This window comes from Oncorhynchus nerka, linkage group LG13 (genome assembly GCF_034236695.1).
Source record: "Oncorhynchus nerka isolate Pitt River linkage group LG13, Oner_Uvic_2.0, whole genome shotgun sequence".
NCBI lineage: Eukaryota > Metazoa > Chordata > Actinopteri > Salmoniformes > Salmonidae > Oncorhynchus > Oncorhynchus nerka.
Window position 1 is genome coordinate 76371884 of NC_088408.1, and position 15801 is coordinate 76387684.

General features: G+C 43.8%; 1 protein-coding gene across 2 annotated transcripts; it reads left to right on the forward strand.

Annotated features, from left to right (window-relative positions):
* Positions 1-321: 321 nt before the first annotated feature.
* Positions 322-15760, forward strand: LOC115140167 (DNA polymerase kappa-like). Of its 2 annotated transcripts, none has more exons than XM_029678340.2 (15): positions 322-413; positions 600-748; positions 963-1082; positions 1612-1764; positions 3518-3649; positions 3760-3931; positions 4390-4590; positions 4714-4838; positions 4978-5168; positions 5267-5299; positions 6849-6945; positions 8312-8483; positions 8656-9906; positions 11108-11156; positions 13642-15760. In XM_029678340.2, exons 2-15 carry the CDS (start codon positions 620-622, stop codon positions 13724-13726), a joined length of 2910 nt encoding a protein of 969 aa, XP_029534200.1. In that variant the 5' UTR covers positions 322-413; positions 600-619; the 3' UTR covers positions 13727-15760. The 2 variants fall into 2 exon arrangements, with proteins under 2 accessions (XP_029534200.1, XP_029534201.1); XM_029678341.2 differs by having other exon boundaries at positions 4978-5144.
* Positions 15761-15801: the final 41 nt, after the last annotated feature.

Here is a 15801-nt window from a genome sequence, read left to right on the forward strand (position 1 = left end):
GACAACTGATATCAGGTGTTTTGCGGGGATGTCATGTGTCCTTATATTTATATTGTACCTTTAGATCAGTACACTCGTAACAAATTAAGCATTACGAAAATTATATTCAATCAAATAAACCTCACGTAGCAAATAGGCCATTCATTTAATGTTTTACCAAATTCTAAACTCATTGATCTACATACAAAAACTCCTTGCTTGGTGTGCATTTTTCTTTAAACGCCACCTGCTGGAGGGAGACAGATTTTCCGCAGAGTTGGGCCTCTCTCTTTAACCTCTTCCTCTCTGACTGTACCTCCGGTCCTGCCCCATAATGACGTGGCTAGCATGCGGAAGCATATTCAAAACTCAGGAGTGAAGACCGAAGACAAGATGCATCGGCAAAGAAGATACTTATAATGGCGCCAAATTCGGCCAGTACACCAACAAAATATAATTTTGTTTTTGTCATTGATAGTTGGAAACTTGCTTCAAACGTTACTGGCTGTTTAGAATATTTTTAACCAACTGTTGGTACATATTGTGGTAGCTAGTTTGTTAACTTAGTTACCATAATTATTCTTTCTTGTTCTAACGTTAACTTTATGTATTAAATGCAGGGTCTCACTTGAGGTGAAGGATGGAGACTGGGGGGACGTCCTCCAGTGGGGAGGGCTTCCTCTCCAGAATGGCCCTCAATGACAACAAGGCTGGAATGGAGGGCCTTGACAGGGACAAGATAAACAAGATCATCATGAAGTCCTCCAAGGTACCATGTTGAGAACTTCTGTCTGTATCCAAACACCCAAACTAACACTCGCCTAGACTCTGAGTTAATACCCTAGTTAGCTACCTTACTGTAATGTAATGGCACAGGAACTGACAAACCCACTTGTTGAGGCCCAGTGTGTTCTCTTCTCACAGTGTAACATGGCCAGTTACTGGAGGTCATCAGCCTCTGTGTTTACCTTCCTCTCCTACAGGGCTCCAGGTTCTATGAGAACGAGATGAAAAAGGAACAGCAGGTGAACCAGCGCATTGAGAGGATGATGCTGCAGAAAGCACACATCACTGAGCAACAGTTGAGCAAAGCACAAACACAGGTACAGTGCAGGTGGGCTCTATACACACGCAGGCTCCCGAGTGGTGCAGCGGTCTAAGGCACTGCAGACCCTGGTTTGATTCCAGGCTGTATCACAACCGGCTGTGATTGAGAGTCCCATAGGGCGACACACAATTGACCCAGCGTCGTTAGGGTTTGGCCGAGGTAGGCCATCATTGTAAACTGACTTTCCGAGTTAAATAACATTTTAAAAACACACATTATGCAACCTCTGACACACAGATACAGTAAGTTTATAGCTTCTACAGTATATTTTATTTTACATTTATTTATCTAGGCAAGTCAGTTAAGAACAAATTCTTATTTTCAATGACTGCCTTGGAACAGTGGGTTAACTGCCTTGTTCAGGGGCAGAACGACAGATTTTTACCTTGTCAGCTCGGGGATTCGATCTTGTAACCTTTCGGTTACTAGTCCAATGCTCTAACCACTAGGCTACCTGCCGCCCCCATATATTTAGGTGTTATAATTTGATTGAAGTTCTGTCGCCTCTGAACGTCTTGTTGTAGGTGGAAAAGATGACCTTTGACCTGGAGAGGGTTCGTGACTTGAGCCGTGTTATTGTGCACGTGGATATGGATGCCTTCTACGCTGCGGTGGAGACGAGAGACTGTCCTGACCTGAAGGACAAACCCATGGCCGTGGGCTCTATGAGCATGCTGGTGAGATTCTATACAGGACTGTTAATTTGCTAGCAACATACTTTAGGCCATGTAGTGTATGTGGACACCTCTTCCTATTAGGGAATTTGGCCATTTCAGCCACATGTTGCTGACAAGTGTACAAAATCAAGCACACAGCCATGCATTCTCCATAGACAAACATTTGGAGTAGAATGGCCCGTACTAAAGTGACTTTCAACATGGCACTAATGAGACGTTTCATTACATGTTTTCTTACCTCATGTACACTATATATACAGAAGTATGTGGACACCCCTTCAAATTAGTGGATTTGGCTATTTTAGCCACACCCGTTGCTGACAGGTGTATAAAATTGAGCACAGAAAACATTTGCAGTAGAATGGCCTTACTGGAGAGCTCAGCGACCTTCAATGTGGCACCGTCATAGGATGCCACCTTTACAACAAGTCTGTTCGTAAAATTTCTGCCCTGCTAGAGCTGCCCCGGTCAACTGTAAGTGCTGTTATTGTGAAGTGGAAACGTCTAGGAGCAACAACGGCTCAGCCGTGAAGTGGTAGGCCACACAAGCTCACAGAACGGGAGCGGCGAGTGCTGAAGCGCATAACGTGTAAAAATCGTCTGTCCTCAATTGTAACTCTCACTACCGAGTTCCAAACTGCCTCAAGGAAGCAACATCAGCACAATAATTGTACGTCGGGAGCTTAATTAAATGGGTTTCCCTGGCCGAGTAGCCACACACAAAGCCTAATATCACCATGCATAATGCCAAGTGTCGGCTAGAGTGGTGTGAAGCTCGCCGCCATTGGACTCTCTGGAGTGATGAATCACGCTTCACCATCTGGCAGTCCGACAGACGAATCTGGGTTTGGCTGATGCCAGGTGAACATTACCTGCCCCAATGCATAGTGCCAACTGTAAAGTTTGGTGGAGGAGGAATAATGATCTGGGGCTGTTCATGGTTTGGGCTAGGCCCCTTAGTTCCAGTGAAGGAAAATGTTAACTCTACAGCATACAGTGACATTCTAGACAATTCTGTGCTTCCAACTTTCTGGCAACAGTTTGGGGAAGGCCCTTTCTTGTATCAGCATTACAATGCCCCCATGCACAAAGTGAGGTCCATACAGAAATGCTTTGTTGAGATCGGTGTGGAAGAACCTGACTTTCCTGCACAGAGCTCTGACCTCTACCCCATCGAATACCTTTGAGATGAATTGGAACGCTGACATCAGTGCCGACTTCACTAATACTCTTGTAGCTGAATGTAAGCAAGTCCCCACAGCAATGTTCCAACATCTACTGGAATGCCTTCCCAGAAGAGTTATAGCAGCGAAGGGGGGGACCAACTCTATATTAATGCCCATGATTTTGGAAGGAGATGTTTGACGAGCAGGTGTCAACATACTTTTGGCCATGTAGTGTGTAAGCACAGGCTTCTCATGAGCGAGACAGGATTTGGAAGGCTGGCCACGCAAGACTATGGAGACAAGCAAAATAATATATAATTATATATTATTATTATTATATAGTTTGTGATACCAAATGTCTAGTTATGTGATGTCAAAATAAGAAAGCCAAGCCTGTTGACTTCGCTACCCAGAGGGAGGTTCATATCTGGCGATCTTTCTCACACTGGTTCTCTTTCATGAATGAACTAGTTTATTATGTTCTAACTGGATCTGAAAGATGGCCCATTATTGCACTACAACAATTACCTCGTATTGAGCCCCAGGTTGTGTCTACAACTTGTATATGTTTTATCCTCTCTCCTCAGACAACTTCCAACTACCATGCAAGGAAGTTTGGGGTCCGTGCCGCCATGCCTGGCTTCATCGCGAAGAAGCTCTGCCCAAACCTGGTTATTGTTCCAACCGACTTTGACAAATACAGAGCAGTGAGCGCTGAAGTAAGGATCTGACACACACAGTGTTTCAGTGGCCAGTGAGGCTTTTACTATATGTATAAATCCTCCCCAAACAGACATATGGGTCACTAATCATCCTATTCCTCTGCTAGGTCCAAGAGATCTTTGCAGACTATGACCCTCACTTCCTTCCCATGAGTCTGGACGAGGCCTACCTGGACATCAGTGAGCACCTGGAGCAGAGGAGGGTCTGGCCAGAGGCCCTGCGTACCCACCGTCTCCGGACCAACGACACTGGGACAGCTACATCCGTGTCAGTGCCAGGTCAGGAGTCGCTGTCTAAATACAGTGGATTACTGTGTAATAAATGTGTCGTGTTCATTTGTTACACTGTGGGATTCCTTTTTTAAACCCATTTTGCAGTTATGGTTTACATACTGTGATAAAGTTGTCATTTGTAAGACAACTTTGAGAGTCAATTTTAAGTAGTTTGAATGCGATATAAAGGCAGATACATGTTCTATGGTAGATATAACAAAAGTAAAGAGGGTTATTAAGAGCTTAATAGCATAAGCCTCATCTAATTCTTCCTTCATTTTCTGCCTGACAGAAAGTAAATTAGAAGGGATTAGAACCATGTATGTGTAGTCCCTCTCGCTTTCTCTTATCTAGTTCACTTTTGCCACCTGTCAAGTATAGCGAGTGACAAGGGGGGCAGAAGATAAGAGACATGGACACACAGCTGTGAATCATCTCACACCCCTCTCTCTCTCTCTCTCTAGTTGAGGAGCAGGGTGATGGCCTACAGGAGACAGTAGAGGGTCTGTCTCCTGTCCTGTTTGAGGACAGCCCCAGCTCCTCCTGCCCCTTTCTGCAGGATGCTCCTGGGGGAGACGTGATGGTGTTTGGGACCTGTGCCGAGGAGGCGGTGAGAGAGATGCGTTTCCGCATCGAGCAGAAAACCTCACTTACTGCCAGCGCAGGTGAGAGAGACGCTGTGTGTTCATTTTCCTCAGAGGACACATTGTCTGAGTCCCTATTCTGTATGTAGTCACATCAAGCTTGTAACACATTTGCCATGGGTCTTTTATTGGTCATTCTTCTAGGCATTGCCCCAAACATGATGCTGGCCAAGGTGTGTAGTGATAAGAACAAACCCAACGGCCAGTACAGACTCCCATCTAACCGACAGGCTGTCATGGTATTCATACAGGACCTGCCAGTCCGGAAGGTAGGCTGCTATACACCTCAGCCCCTAACCTAGACAGCCTATTAAGGGATGTTTACTCAAGGATATTTTTTATGGATCATGTTGCTAGCTGATGGCCTACAAATAAATATGAGTAAAAGATGGTATTTTGGTGTGCCAGGTATCAGGCATTGGGAACGTGACAGAGAAGATGCTGGGAGCTCTAGGTATCACCAGCTGTATCCATCTTGGCCAGGAGATGGCGCTGCTGGCCTTGCTGTTCTCTGAGACATCCTGGCACCACTTTCTCGACATCTCCCTGGGCTTGGGCTCCACACACATCGAGAGGTTCTGGCCGGGCAGGCAGAGGGGGTGGGCAGGGCAGAGAGGGGCAACTATACAGTAGATGAATCCTTCCAATGAGTTCAAGTCATCTGACTTGAGTCTGTCTGTTTTTTATTTACTTACAGGGACGGGGAGAGAAAAAGCATGAGCACAGAGAGGTAGTTGTTTTTCTTTTCTGGCAACATACAGTGAGCTCAAAGTATTTTCACAGTGACATATTTGTTGTTGTTTTGGCTCTGTACTCAAGCACATAGGATTTGAAATGACAGTTACTATTAACCCTAAGGTAAACCTTAAAGTGCAGACGGTCAACTTTAATTTGAGGTTATTATATCCATATTGGGTGAACCGTTTAGAACTGACAACTTTTTGTACATAGTCTCCCCATTTTAGGGAACTGAAAGTATTTTGACTAATTCACTTATGTGTGTTAAAGTAGTCAAGGGTTTAGTATTTTGTTCCATATTCTTAGCACGTAATGATTACATCAAGCTTGTGACTCTAAAAACTTGTCAGATGCTGTTGCAGTTTGTTTTTGTTGTTTCAGATTATTTTGTGTCAAATAGAAATTCATTGTAAATCATTTGTCATTTTGGAGTCACTTTTATTCTAAATAAGAATAGAGTACTTGTTTCTGAACACTTCACCATTAACATTGATGCTACCATGATTCTGGATAATAATGCATGAGTCGTGAATAACTATGAGTGAGAACGTTTGAGTCCTCTCACCATTACCAATAATGGGAGGTTAGCCATTTTGGTTGGGTAACTTTCTCACTCATCGTACCTTATCAACCATTGATTTCTATTTGGCACAGAATAATCCGAGACGCAACCAAAACAAACTGTAAATGCATCAAACAAGTTTGTAGAGTCACAAGCTTGATGTAGTTATTGCGTGCTAGGAATATGTGACCAAATGCTAAACTTTTTACTACTTAAATACGCACGTTAATTTGGGTTGCCTGGCTACCCAGACTCCTTGCTCCAGCCAAATGCAACGCCACGCCTACGGACGTTAGTTTCTTCTCCGCAATGAGTCTGGACCTGAGTACCTCCCCGACCTTTCACCGAATGCAAACCCATTCGGGGCCGTCTGATTAGTCCAGAAACCGATGGGTTGAGCCAGAACACACGTATAAAGTGGCGTTTAAAAAATAAAAAAAACTATGATACGTTAGAGACAATCTAATTGCTGACTTTTTTTTGTGCAAAACCCCTCGTCACCACAATCGACTTCAATGATGGCATTCTCAGACTAAAGTATGTAGCGAACGACAGACCAGCGGAAGAATTCGGTGTGAGTTGCCAGGCTATAAAACAGGGGGGGGGGGGACTATGTACAAAAAGTTCTGTCATTTCTAAACGGTTCACCCAATGTATTCGCCTCATAGACTGATTGCCGCTGTGCAGTGAACATTCATGTAAGCTTGCAAGATCAGGTGGCTTGCTAGGCTACCGATATGGATGAAAATACCCTCAAATTAAAGCTGACCGTCTGCACTTTAACCTCAGTCATTGTTTCATTTAAAATGCGTTTATTTATTTCACATATCCAGTTCAGAGACAGAATTACAAAAAATGTCACTGTCCAAATACTTTTGGACCTTACTGTATGTGTGAAATAAATAGATAAATAATGGAACATACTCTAATACTCTTCCCACATCCAACATGTTTCTCTATCTCCTTCATTCTCTGTCAGGACATTTGGAGAGATGGTTGCATTCGAGGAGCAGTTCTCTCTGTGCAGGCAGCTGTGTCAAGACGTGGCTCAGGACCTGCAGAAGGAGGCTCTCAAGGTACTCCACAGCAGACGTTTCACAATTTTGTTGTAGCCCTGAACTACCTCACCTGTTTCACCTTTTCATAGGCTTGATGATTAGGAGGGGTTTGAAAGTACAGCTCGGTTCATTACAGTACACTTTTAGTAATGGTATAGGTTGTGTAGCACATTTCTCCTCCTCGCTTAGAGTATATTTTCTTAAACACAAATTCACTTGGATTCATAGTAAAAATGTTTGAAATCAAACAACGATTCCCTAGTATTTGGCTTTTTGTGGCTATTTTTTTTTTGTGATACAAAACCGTTCGCCAGTACATGGAACTGTGTTATGGCCGGCATTAGTATTCAGCACCATTGTGAACAGCCATTGTCTGACTGCCTCTGGCTGCCTATTTCTTTCTCTGGGGAAGTGTTATGAGAATTTTGTTATCAATGTTCATAAACTTAAATTAATCTACTCAGTCTGCAACCCAGAGTTTGTAAGAGTCTGATTTAAATGAAACCGATTTCTCAGCTTACAATAGTCAAAATGTTTATTCACGAGGACGTCCTAACATCAAAAATGCAAACCCAGTCTTTATAACACAAACAAGTTCAAATCTTAAGCTACGCCTTGCTTAGACAGTCTGTGTTTTTCCACTACATAGATACATTGTTTAATCTGCAACATGTTTCATAATCTTCTGCAAGGCTAACAGTTTCTCCCCTCCACGGGTGGAGACAGAATGTCCTGTAAGGAACACAGTAGTCCAGCTTGTCTGTTGATAGCTCCTCTTATCATTTGTTTCCCACATGCACCCTGCTTACATACTAAAAAGGAACAAAAGGTCCTTGTTCTAATTCTGACTAAAACTACACACATCAGATTATAGTTTTATGATTCTAATCAATTTCATACAATTATATGGTTTCAGAGTGGAATTATTTAATCATTATCTTTCAACATATAAATTATTTTATCAGGAAGAGAGAGCAGAAAAGTGTTCTTGAACAGAAAGGATATTTCCTCAGAGAGGGTATTGAGAGGGTATTTTGGGGTCATAGAACATCACAATATCAGTGTTGGATCCCAGAATCATCTCACACAATTACTAGAGAGTCTGTTTCCCTCCAATCGATAGAGAGAGCTGCCTTGGCACGACCATCATCAGGAAATAGAGAGCAATTATGGAGAATACCAGGAACCAGTGTGATCCTCAGCCTGCCTGGTGAATAGGCTGCTTGGGGATGATCATCACACTCTTAGGAAAATGTCTTTGGCCCTTCTTCACTTAGTGTCATCTATCAGTCAAATCAATGTCTGTTTTGTCCTTTCACTCCATCCCCAGGTTCAACCAGATGTATCCTGTAATTCCCCATGTCATTGCTTTGTTTTCTTCCAGGGCAAGACAGTGACGTTGAAGCTTAAAAATGTCAACTTTGAGGTGAAAACCAGAGCGTGGACATTGCCGTGTGCCGTTGCTACGAGTGACGAGCTCTTTGCTGTCGCTAAAGACTTGCTGAAGACTGAGATTGACAACGTCAGCCCCCAGCCACTGAGACTGAGGCTCATGGGTAATCTTAATTCACCTTCTCTCACTGGTTTAAATGGAGTATACCACTGGAAAAAAATACTAAATATAACATTTCATGGCTGTTGTATATATCAATAACATATGAAGTACCTTCTACTGATTCTGTTATTAATTCCGATCTTTAATTCAAATCAACCCTTGCGTGTCTGCAGGCATTCGAGTTTCCAGCTTTGTCAGCGCTGACGAGAAGAAACCCCAGCAGAAGAGCATTGTGGGATTCCTCCAGAAAGGCAGGGCTGACTCCAGTAGCCCCTCACAGATCTCCTCCCACAAGCCTGTGAAAGAGCATCAACCTAAGCCTCCAGGCCAGACCCAGCCCCTCCCCTGCCCTTCCCTGGTACAGCAGAGCCAGGGGCAGGAGGATCACCCCTGGGTACCCAGCTGGGGAGGAGTGGAGGTGGGGAAGACTGGGGAGCAGCAGCAGTCCTTCTTCCAAAAAGCTCGCGCCCAGAGGCTGCGGCTGCAAGCTGAGAGAGAGGACCCACCAGAGGATGGAAAGTGGAACGTCTTGGAGACCAGACTGGGCCCAGCCTCATCAGCCACCAAGCCCAAACAGACACCGACACCCATTCAGAAGAATCCAAATACATCAGCAGAGACACAATTCTCTATGAGTGCATTGACAGCTTCTGACAACATGACACATGCACCTACAGCCAGCAGCACAGAGGCCCATGTGTCTACTTCATTGTGCTGGTCCACAGAGCCAGGGACAGACAGTCTGACCTGCCCTGTGTGCTTCAGGGAGGTGAACACCACAGACCTGACAGTCTTCAACAGACATGTCGACCAGTGTCTCAGTGGGGTTCCTATGGAGCACAACATTCACACAGACAGAGAACTAGAGAAAGGCTCCAGTGTCTGTGAGGAGGAGGTGGAGAAAGAGAGGGAAGGGGATATTGAGAAAGAGATAGCTGAAGGGGAAAGGAGGAGGGAGGAGGGATTGATGGTGATAGGTAGGGACCCACTTAGTAGGTGTATGTTGGACTCTAGTGCAGGTGATAATAAAGGACTACTTCTGTATGAGACTAGTACAACTAATATTTCACTAAACGCTGTGGGCCTGAACCCTGTCTTCCTTAACACTTGTCCAAACGGAGGTGTGTCTATACCTAGAGTTACAGACCCTAACATCCTGAAGGGTTCATCTCAAAGTGACCCTCGTGTTCGTCCGTTGTCCCCAGGTGGCCCTCGGCCAATGACTACGCCCAAGGTTGAGTCACATGACCCCAGAGAACCCGCCCTCACCTGCCCAGTGTGTCAGGTGACACAGGACACCGATAACCTCACCCTCTTTAACCGACACGTTGACCTCTGTCTAAACCAGGAGGTCTTACATGAGCTTGAAGGACTGGCGTCTGTGGACTGCACCCCCCACAATGCAACACCTGCTGCCCACAAAGGTCAGTGTTTCAGAGATGTTTTATTTAATGATTGATCACACATTACATGTCACCATGGGGCACCGTGTGCAGATCGATGAGGGAAAAAACTATTAAATCCATGTTAGAACAAGGCTGCAACACAACAAAATGCGGAAAAAGCCAAGGGATATGAACATTCTCCGAACGCACTGCACGTAATGGAGCTCCATTTGTTCAGTTCTGTAAATAACTCACACGCTTGAAACCGAAAGACAACTCAAATGTGTCCTACAAAGCACCAACATTATTTACAAAATGTAAATGGTACAGAACAAAAACTGATATCTGGATCAAATACATTAACATAAAATGTATACACTAATCTACCTGATTTAGTGCTGATCTTCAAATATTCTTTATATTAAGCTTTTCAATACATATTGTTTTGCAAATGACAGTATGGACTATAACTACGGCTGTTCTGATCTGTTGTTGCACATTGTTCATGAATGTGTGTCTTGTAGTTCTTATACAAGGCCAAATTTAAAGTGTATTAATATGAATAGGAAAAACACATCCCAGAAACATGTAGTTTTGTCCTTGAACTGTTCTTGTCTATTAATGTGCTATATGATGTCATGTTTTGTGTGGACCACAGGAAGAGTAGCTGCTGATTTTGCAACAGCTAATGGGGATCCTAATAAAATGCCAAATTGTCAAATAGACCAAGAACTTACCCACCCTGTTTTCAATGCGCTTCCATTGGTCAGTCACATCCCCAGTGTTTACATGGGTCCTGTTTCTGCCTGTTTTTACTCAATATGTAATCCAGGAGATTGTAAATTGAGGTTGAGTATATTTTCTTCCAAGAAAGAGTGAAACTGACCTGGTCTAAGGGTGAAACTAGAAGAATGTTTTGGCCACTGTGAGGCCAGTCTGTCGGTCAGTGACATGGTATTGTGGGGGCTGTGTATTGATTTCCTTTGAGAGAGTGAAGACATCTCATTTCACACTGTGGGGCCTCCCCTGCCCTGCTCACTGCCCCTGGTAAATCACCTCTTCACCCATTTCAATCCTGACAATGGAAAGAAAGTCTCTTCCAGTTTCCTCTTAACTAACTTGCCTGTGAGGTTGCAGTCTTTATAGCTTTGAAAAGAACACAAATTACTAAATTGCTTGTCGAACCTAGACCGTTGTCATTCTTTTTTTCCTAATGGCTTTTCCTGTTTCCCACCCACAGAGCGAGAGCAGCCCCTGCGGAGAGCGCCACAGAAAGGCAAGAGCAAAAGGTGAGACTAGCTACAACTTCTTAGACATATCTCTGACTCAGGATGTATATATCAGAGATTGGAGTGTCACTCAGAGAGGAGCGAGAGAATTGATTTAGATGTACCCATGGTTACTGACTCATCGTGTTAGCAACACCCTAGCTTTGAATTTATCAATTAACGTTGTCAATTGACTTGAAAGTCAGCACATTCACAATGGACTTAATTAAACACAAATGTTGCGTGGTAGATTAAAACATTGACCAGAAGTTGACAAGAAGGTTTCAGATACTGGTGAAGACAGAGTGAGAATTGTAAAATCAAATGTATTTATATAGCCCTTCTTACATCAGCTGATATCTCAAAGTGCTGTACAGAAACCCAGTCTAAAACCCCAAACAGCAAGCAATGCAGTTGTAGAAGCACAGTGGCTAGGAAAAACTCCCTAGAAAGGCCAAAACCTAGGAAGAAACCTAGAGAGGAACCAGGCTATGAGGGGTGGCCAGTCCTCTTCTGGCTGTGCCGGGTGGAGATTATAACAGAACATGGCCAAGATGTTAAGATGTTCATAAATGACCAGCATGGTCAAATAATAATAATCACAATAGTTGTTGAGGGTGCAACAGGTCAGCACCTCAGGAGTAAATGTCAGTTGGCTTTTCATAGCCGATCATTGAGAGTATCTCTACCGCTCCTGCTGTCTCTAGAGAGTTGAAAACAGCAGGTCTGGGACAGGTAGCACGTCCGGTGAACAGGTTAGGGTTCCTTAGCCGCAGGCAGAACCGTTTAAACTAGAGCAGCAGCACGGCCAGGTGGACTGGGGACAGCAAGGAGTCATCATGCCAAAGAAAGAAAGAGAGAATTAGAGCGAGCATACTTAAATTCATACAGGACACCGAACAGGAGAAATACTCCAGATATAACAGACTGACCCTAGCCCCCCAACACACAAACTACTGCAGCATAAATAATGGAGGCTGAGACAGGAGGGGTCAGGAGACACTGTGGCCCCATCCGATGATACCCCCGGACAGGGCCAAACAGGCAGGATATAACCCCACCCACTTTGCCAAAGCACAGCCCCCACACCACTAGAGGGATATCTTCAACCACCAACTTACCATCCTGAGACAAGGCCGAGTATAGCCCACAAAGATCTCCGCCACGGCACAACCTAAGGGGGAGCGCCAACTCAGACAGGAAGACCACGTCAGTGACTCAACCCACGCACCCCTCCTAGGGACAGCATGGAAGAGCACCAGTAAGCCAGTGACTCGGCCCCTGTAATAGGGTTAGAGGCAGAGAATCACAGTGGAGACGTTGCTCCAGTGCCTTTCCGTTCACCTTCACATTCCTGGGCTAGACTACACTCAATCATAGGACCTACTGAAGAGATGAGTCTTCAATAAAGACTTAAAGGACGAGACCAAGTCTGCGTCTCTCACATGGGTAGGCAGACCATTCCATAAAAATGTAGCTCTATAGGAGAAAGCCCTGTCTCCAGCTGTTTGCTTAGAAATTCTAGGGACAATTATGAGGCCTGCGCCTTGTGACCGTAGTGTAGGTATGTACGGCAGGACCAAATCGGAAAGATAGGTAGGAGCAAGCCCATGTAAATGCTTTGTTGGTTAGCAGTAAAACCTTGAAATCAGCCCTTGCCTTAACAGGCAGACAGTGTAGGGAGGCTAGCACTGGAGTAATATGATCACATTGTTGGGTTCTACTCAGGATTCTAGCAGCCGTATTTAGCACTAACTGACGTTTATTTAGTGCTTTATCCGGGTAGCCGGAAAGTAGAGCATTGCAGTAGTCTAACCTAGAAGTAACAAAAGCATGGATTCATTTTTCTGCATAATTTTTGGACAGAACATTTCTGATTTTTGCAATGTTACATAGATGGAAAAAAGCTGTCCTTGAAACAGTCTTGATATGTTCGTCAAAGGAGAGATCAGGGTCCAGAGTAACGCCGAGGTCCTTCACAGTTTTATTTGAGATAACTGTACAACCATCAAGATTAATTGTCAGATTCAACAGAAGACTTGGGACCTAGAACAAGCATCTCTGTTTTGTCTGAGTTTAAAAGTAGAAAGTTTGCAGCCATCCACTTCCTTATGTGTGAATTTTGGGGCTTCACCATGTTTCATCGAAATGTACAGCTGTGTATCATCCGCATAGCAGTGAAAGTTAACATTGTTTTCGAATGACATCCCCAAGAGATAAAATATATAGTGAAAACAATAGTGATCCTAACACGGAACCTTGAGGAACACCGCAATTTACAGTTGATTTGTCAGAGGACAAACAGATATCTTTCCGACAGATAAGATCTAAACCAGGCCAGAACTTGTCTGTGTAGACCAATTTGGGTTTCCAATCTCTCCAAAAGTATGTGGTGATTGATGGTATCAAAAGCAGCACTAAGGTCTAGGAGCACCAGGACAGATGCAGAGCCTCGGTTTGACGCCATTAAAAAATGTGCTGTGTTTCGTTCTGGCTACTTTTCCAGGAGAGGCTCCTCTCCCCCGCCCCCATCTAAGAAGGTCAAAGCCCTGGGCCCAGCTCGGAACACCATCGACAAGTTCTTTAGGTGACAACACACACGAAGACCAAGAGGATGGCATGTTATTCTCAGACTGTGATGAAGACTGACTGTTACCTGGATCTCAGGTGAATGGAGTGCTGGTGACCTCACTAGAAACCATACCTACCTACCTAGTACTTCTTGGATTGCTGGGTATTTGGATTGCTTACTCAAGAATTGAAGATGCACTTTCTTCTTTCTATAATGTTAGTTATGTATTTTGTTCATTCTTTAATGTCATAATGGTCATAAATTGCTTTATTTATTTATTGTACTGCTATAATTGATCATGCACTAGCTGCGGCTAAATGAAGGGACTGTGTGTGTTTTGCACCATTTTAGATATAAAGAAGAAGGTGCACGATGGATGTGAAGAATAGGGGTTAGAATAACTAAACAGTAGAATTACGTTTTTTAAATACACTGAACAAAAATATAAATGCAGCATATAAAGTGTTGGTCTGCACAAAAAGTTTATTTCTCAACTTTTGTGCACAAATTTGCTTACATCCCTGTTACTGGGCCTTTCTCCTTTGCCAAAATAATCCATCCACCTGATAAGGGTAGCATATCAAGAAGATGGTTAAATAGCATGATCATTACACAGGTGCGCATGTGCTGGGGACAACAAAGGGCACTCTAAAATGTGCCGTTTTGTCACACAACACAATGCCACTGACATCTCAATTTTTGAGGGAGCGTGCAATTGGCATGCTGACTGCAGGAATGTCCACCAGAGCTGTTGCCAGATAATTAAATGTACATTTTTCTACCATAAGCCGCCTCCGTCGTTTTAGAGAATTTGGCAGTGCCTCACAACCGCAGACCAGGTGCAACCACGCCAGCCCAGGACCTCCACATCTGGCTTCTTCAACTGCGGGATCATCTGAGATCAGCCATCTGGACAGCTGATTAAACTGTGGGTTTGCACAACCAAAATATTTCTGCACAAACTGTCTCAGGGTAGCTCATCTGTGTGCTCATTGTCTTCATTAGGGTCTTGATCTGACTGTAGTTCGGCATCGTAACCGACTTCATTTGGGAAAAATGCTCATCTTCGATGGCCACTGGCACTCTGGAAAAGTGTGCTCTTCCCAGATTAATCATGGTTTCAACTGTACCGGGCAGATGGCAGACAGCATGTATGGCATCGTGTGGGTGAGCGGTTTGCTGATGTCAACATTGTGAACGGAGTGCCCCATGGTGGCGGTGGGGTTATGGTATGTGGGCAGGCATTAGCTACGGATAATGAACACGATTGCATTTTATCGATGGCAATTTGAACACACAGAGATACCATGATGAGATCCTGAGGCCCATTGTTGTGCCATTTATCCACCGCCAACACCTCATGTTTCAACATGATAATGCACGGCCCCATGTCGCATGGATCTGTACACAATTTCTGGAAGCTGGAAATGTCCCAGTTCTTCATGGCCTGCATACTCTTCAGATATGTCACCCATTGAGCATGTTTGGGATGCTCTAGATCAACGTATACGACAGCGTGTTCCAGTTCCCGCCAATATCGAGCAACTTCAAGCAACATTAAAGAGTGAGATAACAAGCCTGATCTATGCGCTGCATGAGGCAAATGGTGGTCACACCACATACTGACTGATTTTCTGATCCATGCCCTACTTTCTTTTTTTAAAGTTATGCATCTGTTGGTGACATATCTGTATTCCCAGTCATGTGAAATCCATAGATTAGGGCCTAATTTATTTATTTAAATTTACTGATTTCCTTATATGAACGGTAACTCAGTCAAATCTTTGAAATTGTTCAATGTTAAGTTTATTTTTTTGTTCAGTGTATTATAGTTTTGAATAAGGAAACTTAAATATCTAAATAGTTTTAGATTATATTTAAATGTGTATTTAAGATTGTTTCCACAAGAATATTGCTCAAAGTTACCACCATGTTGACATTTGCTGAATGAACTGTGTTGGCAATCAATTATTCTCCTTGTTAAACTTTGTAAAGTCTCTGTGTCAATGTTGATGAGTATTTAATGTGTGCAGTATAAATCCATTTAAACACACCTAAGGCCTCAACTACTTTCGGAGTTTTGATTGGAGCTTA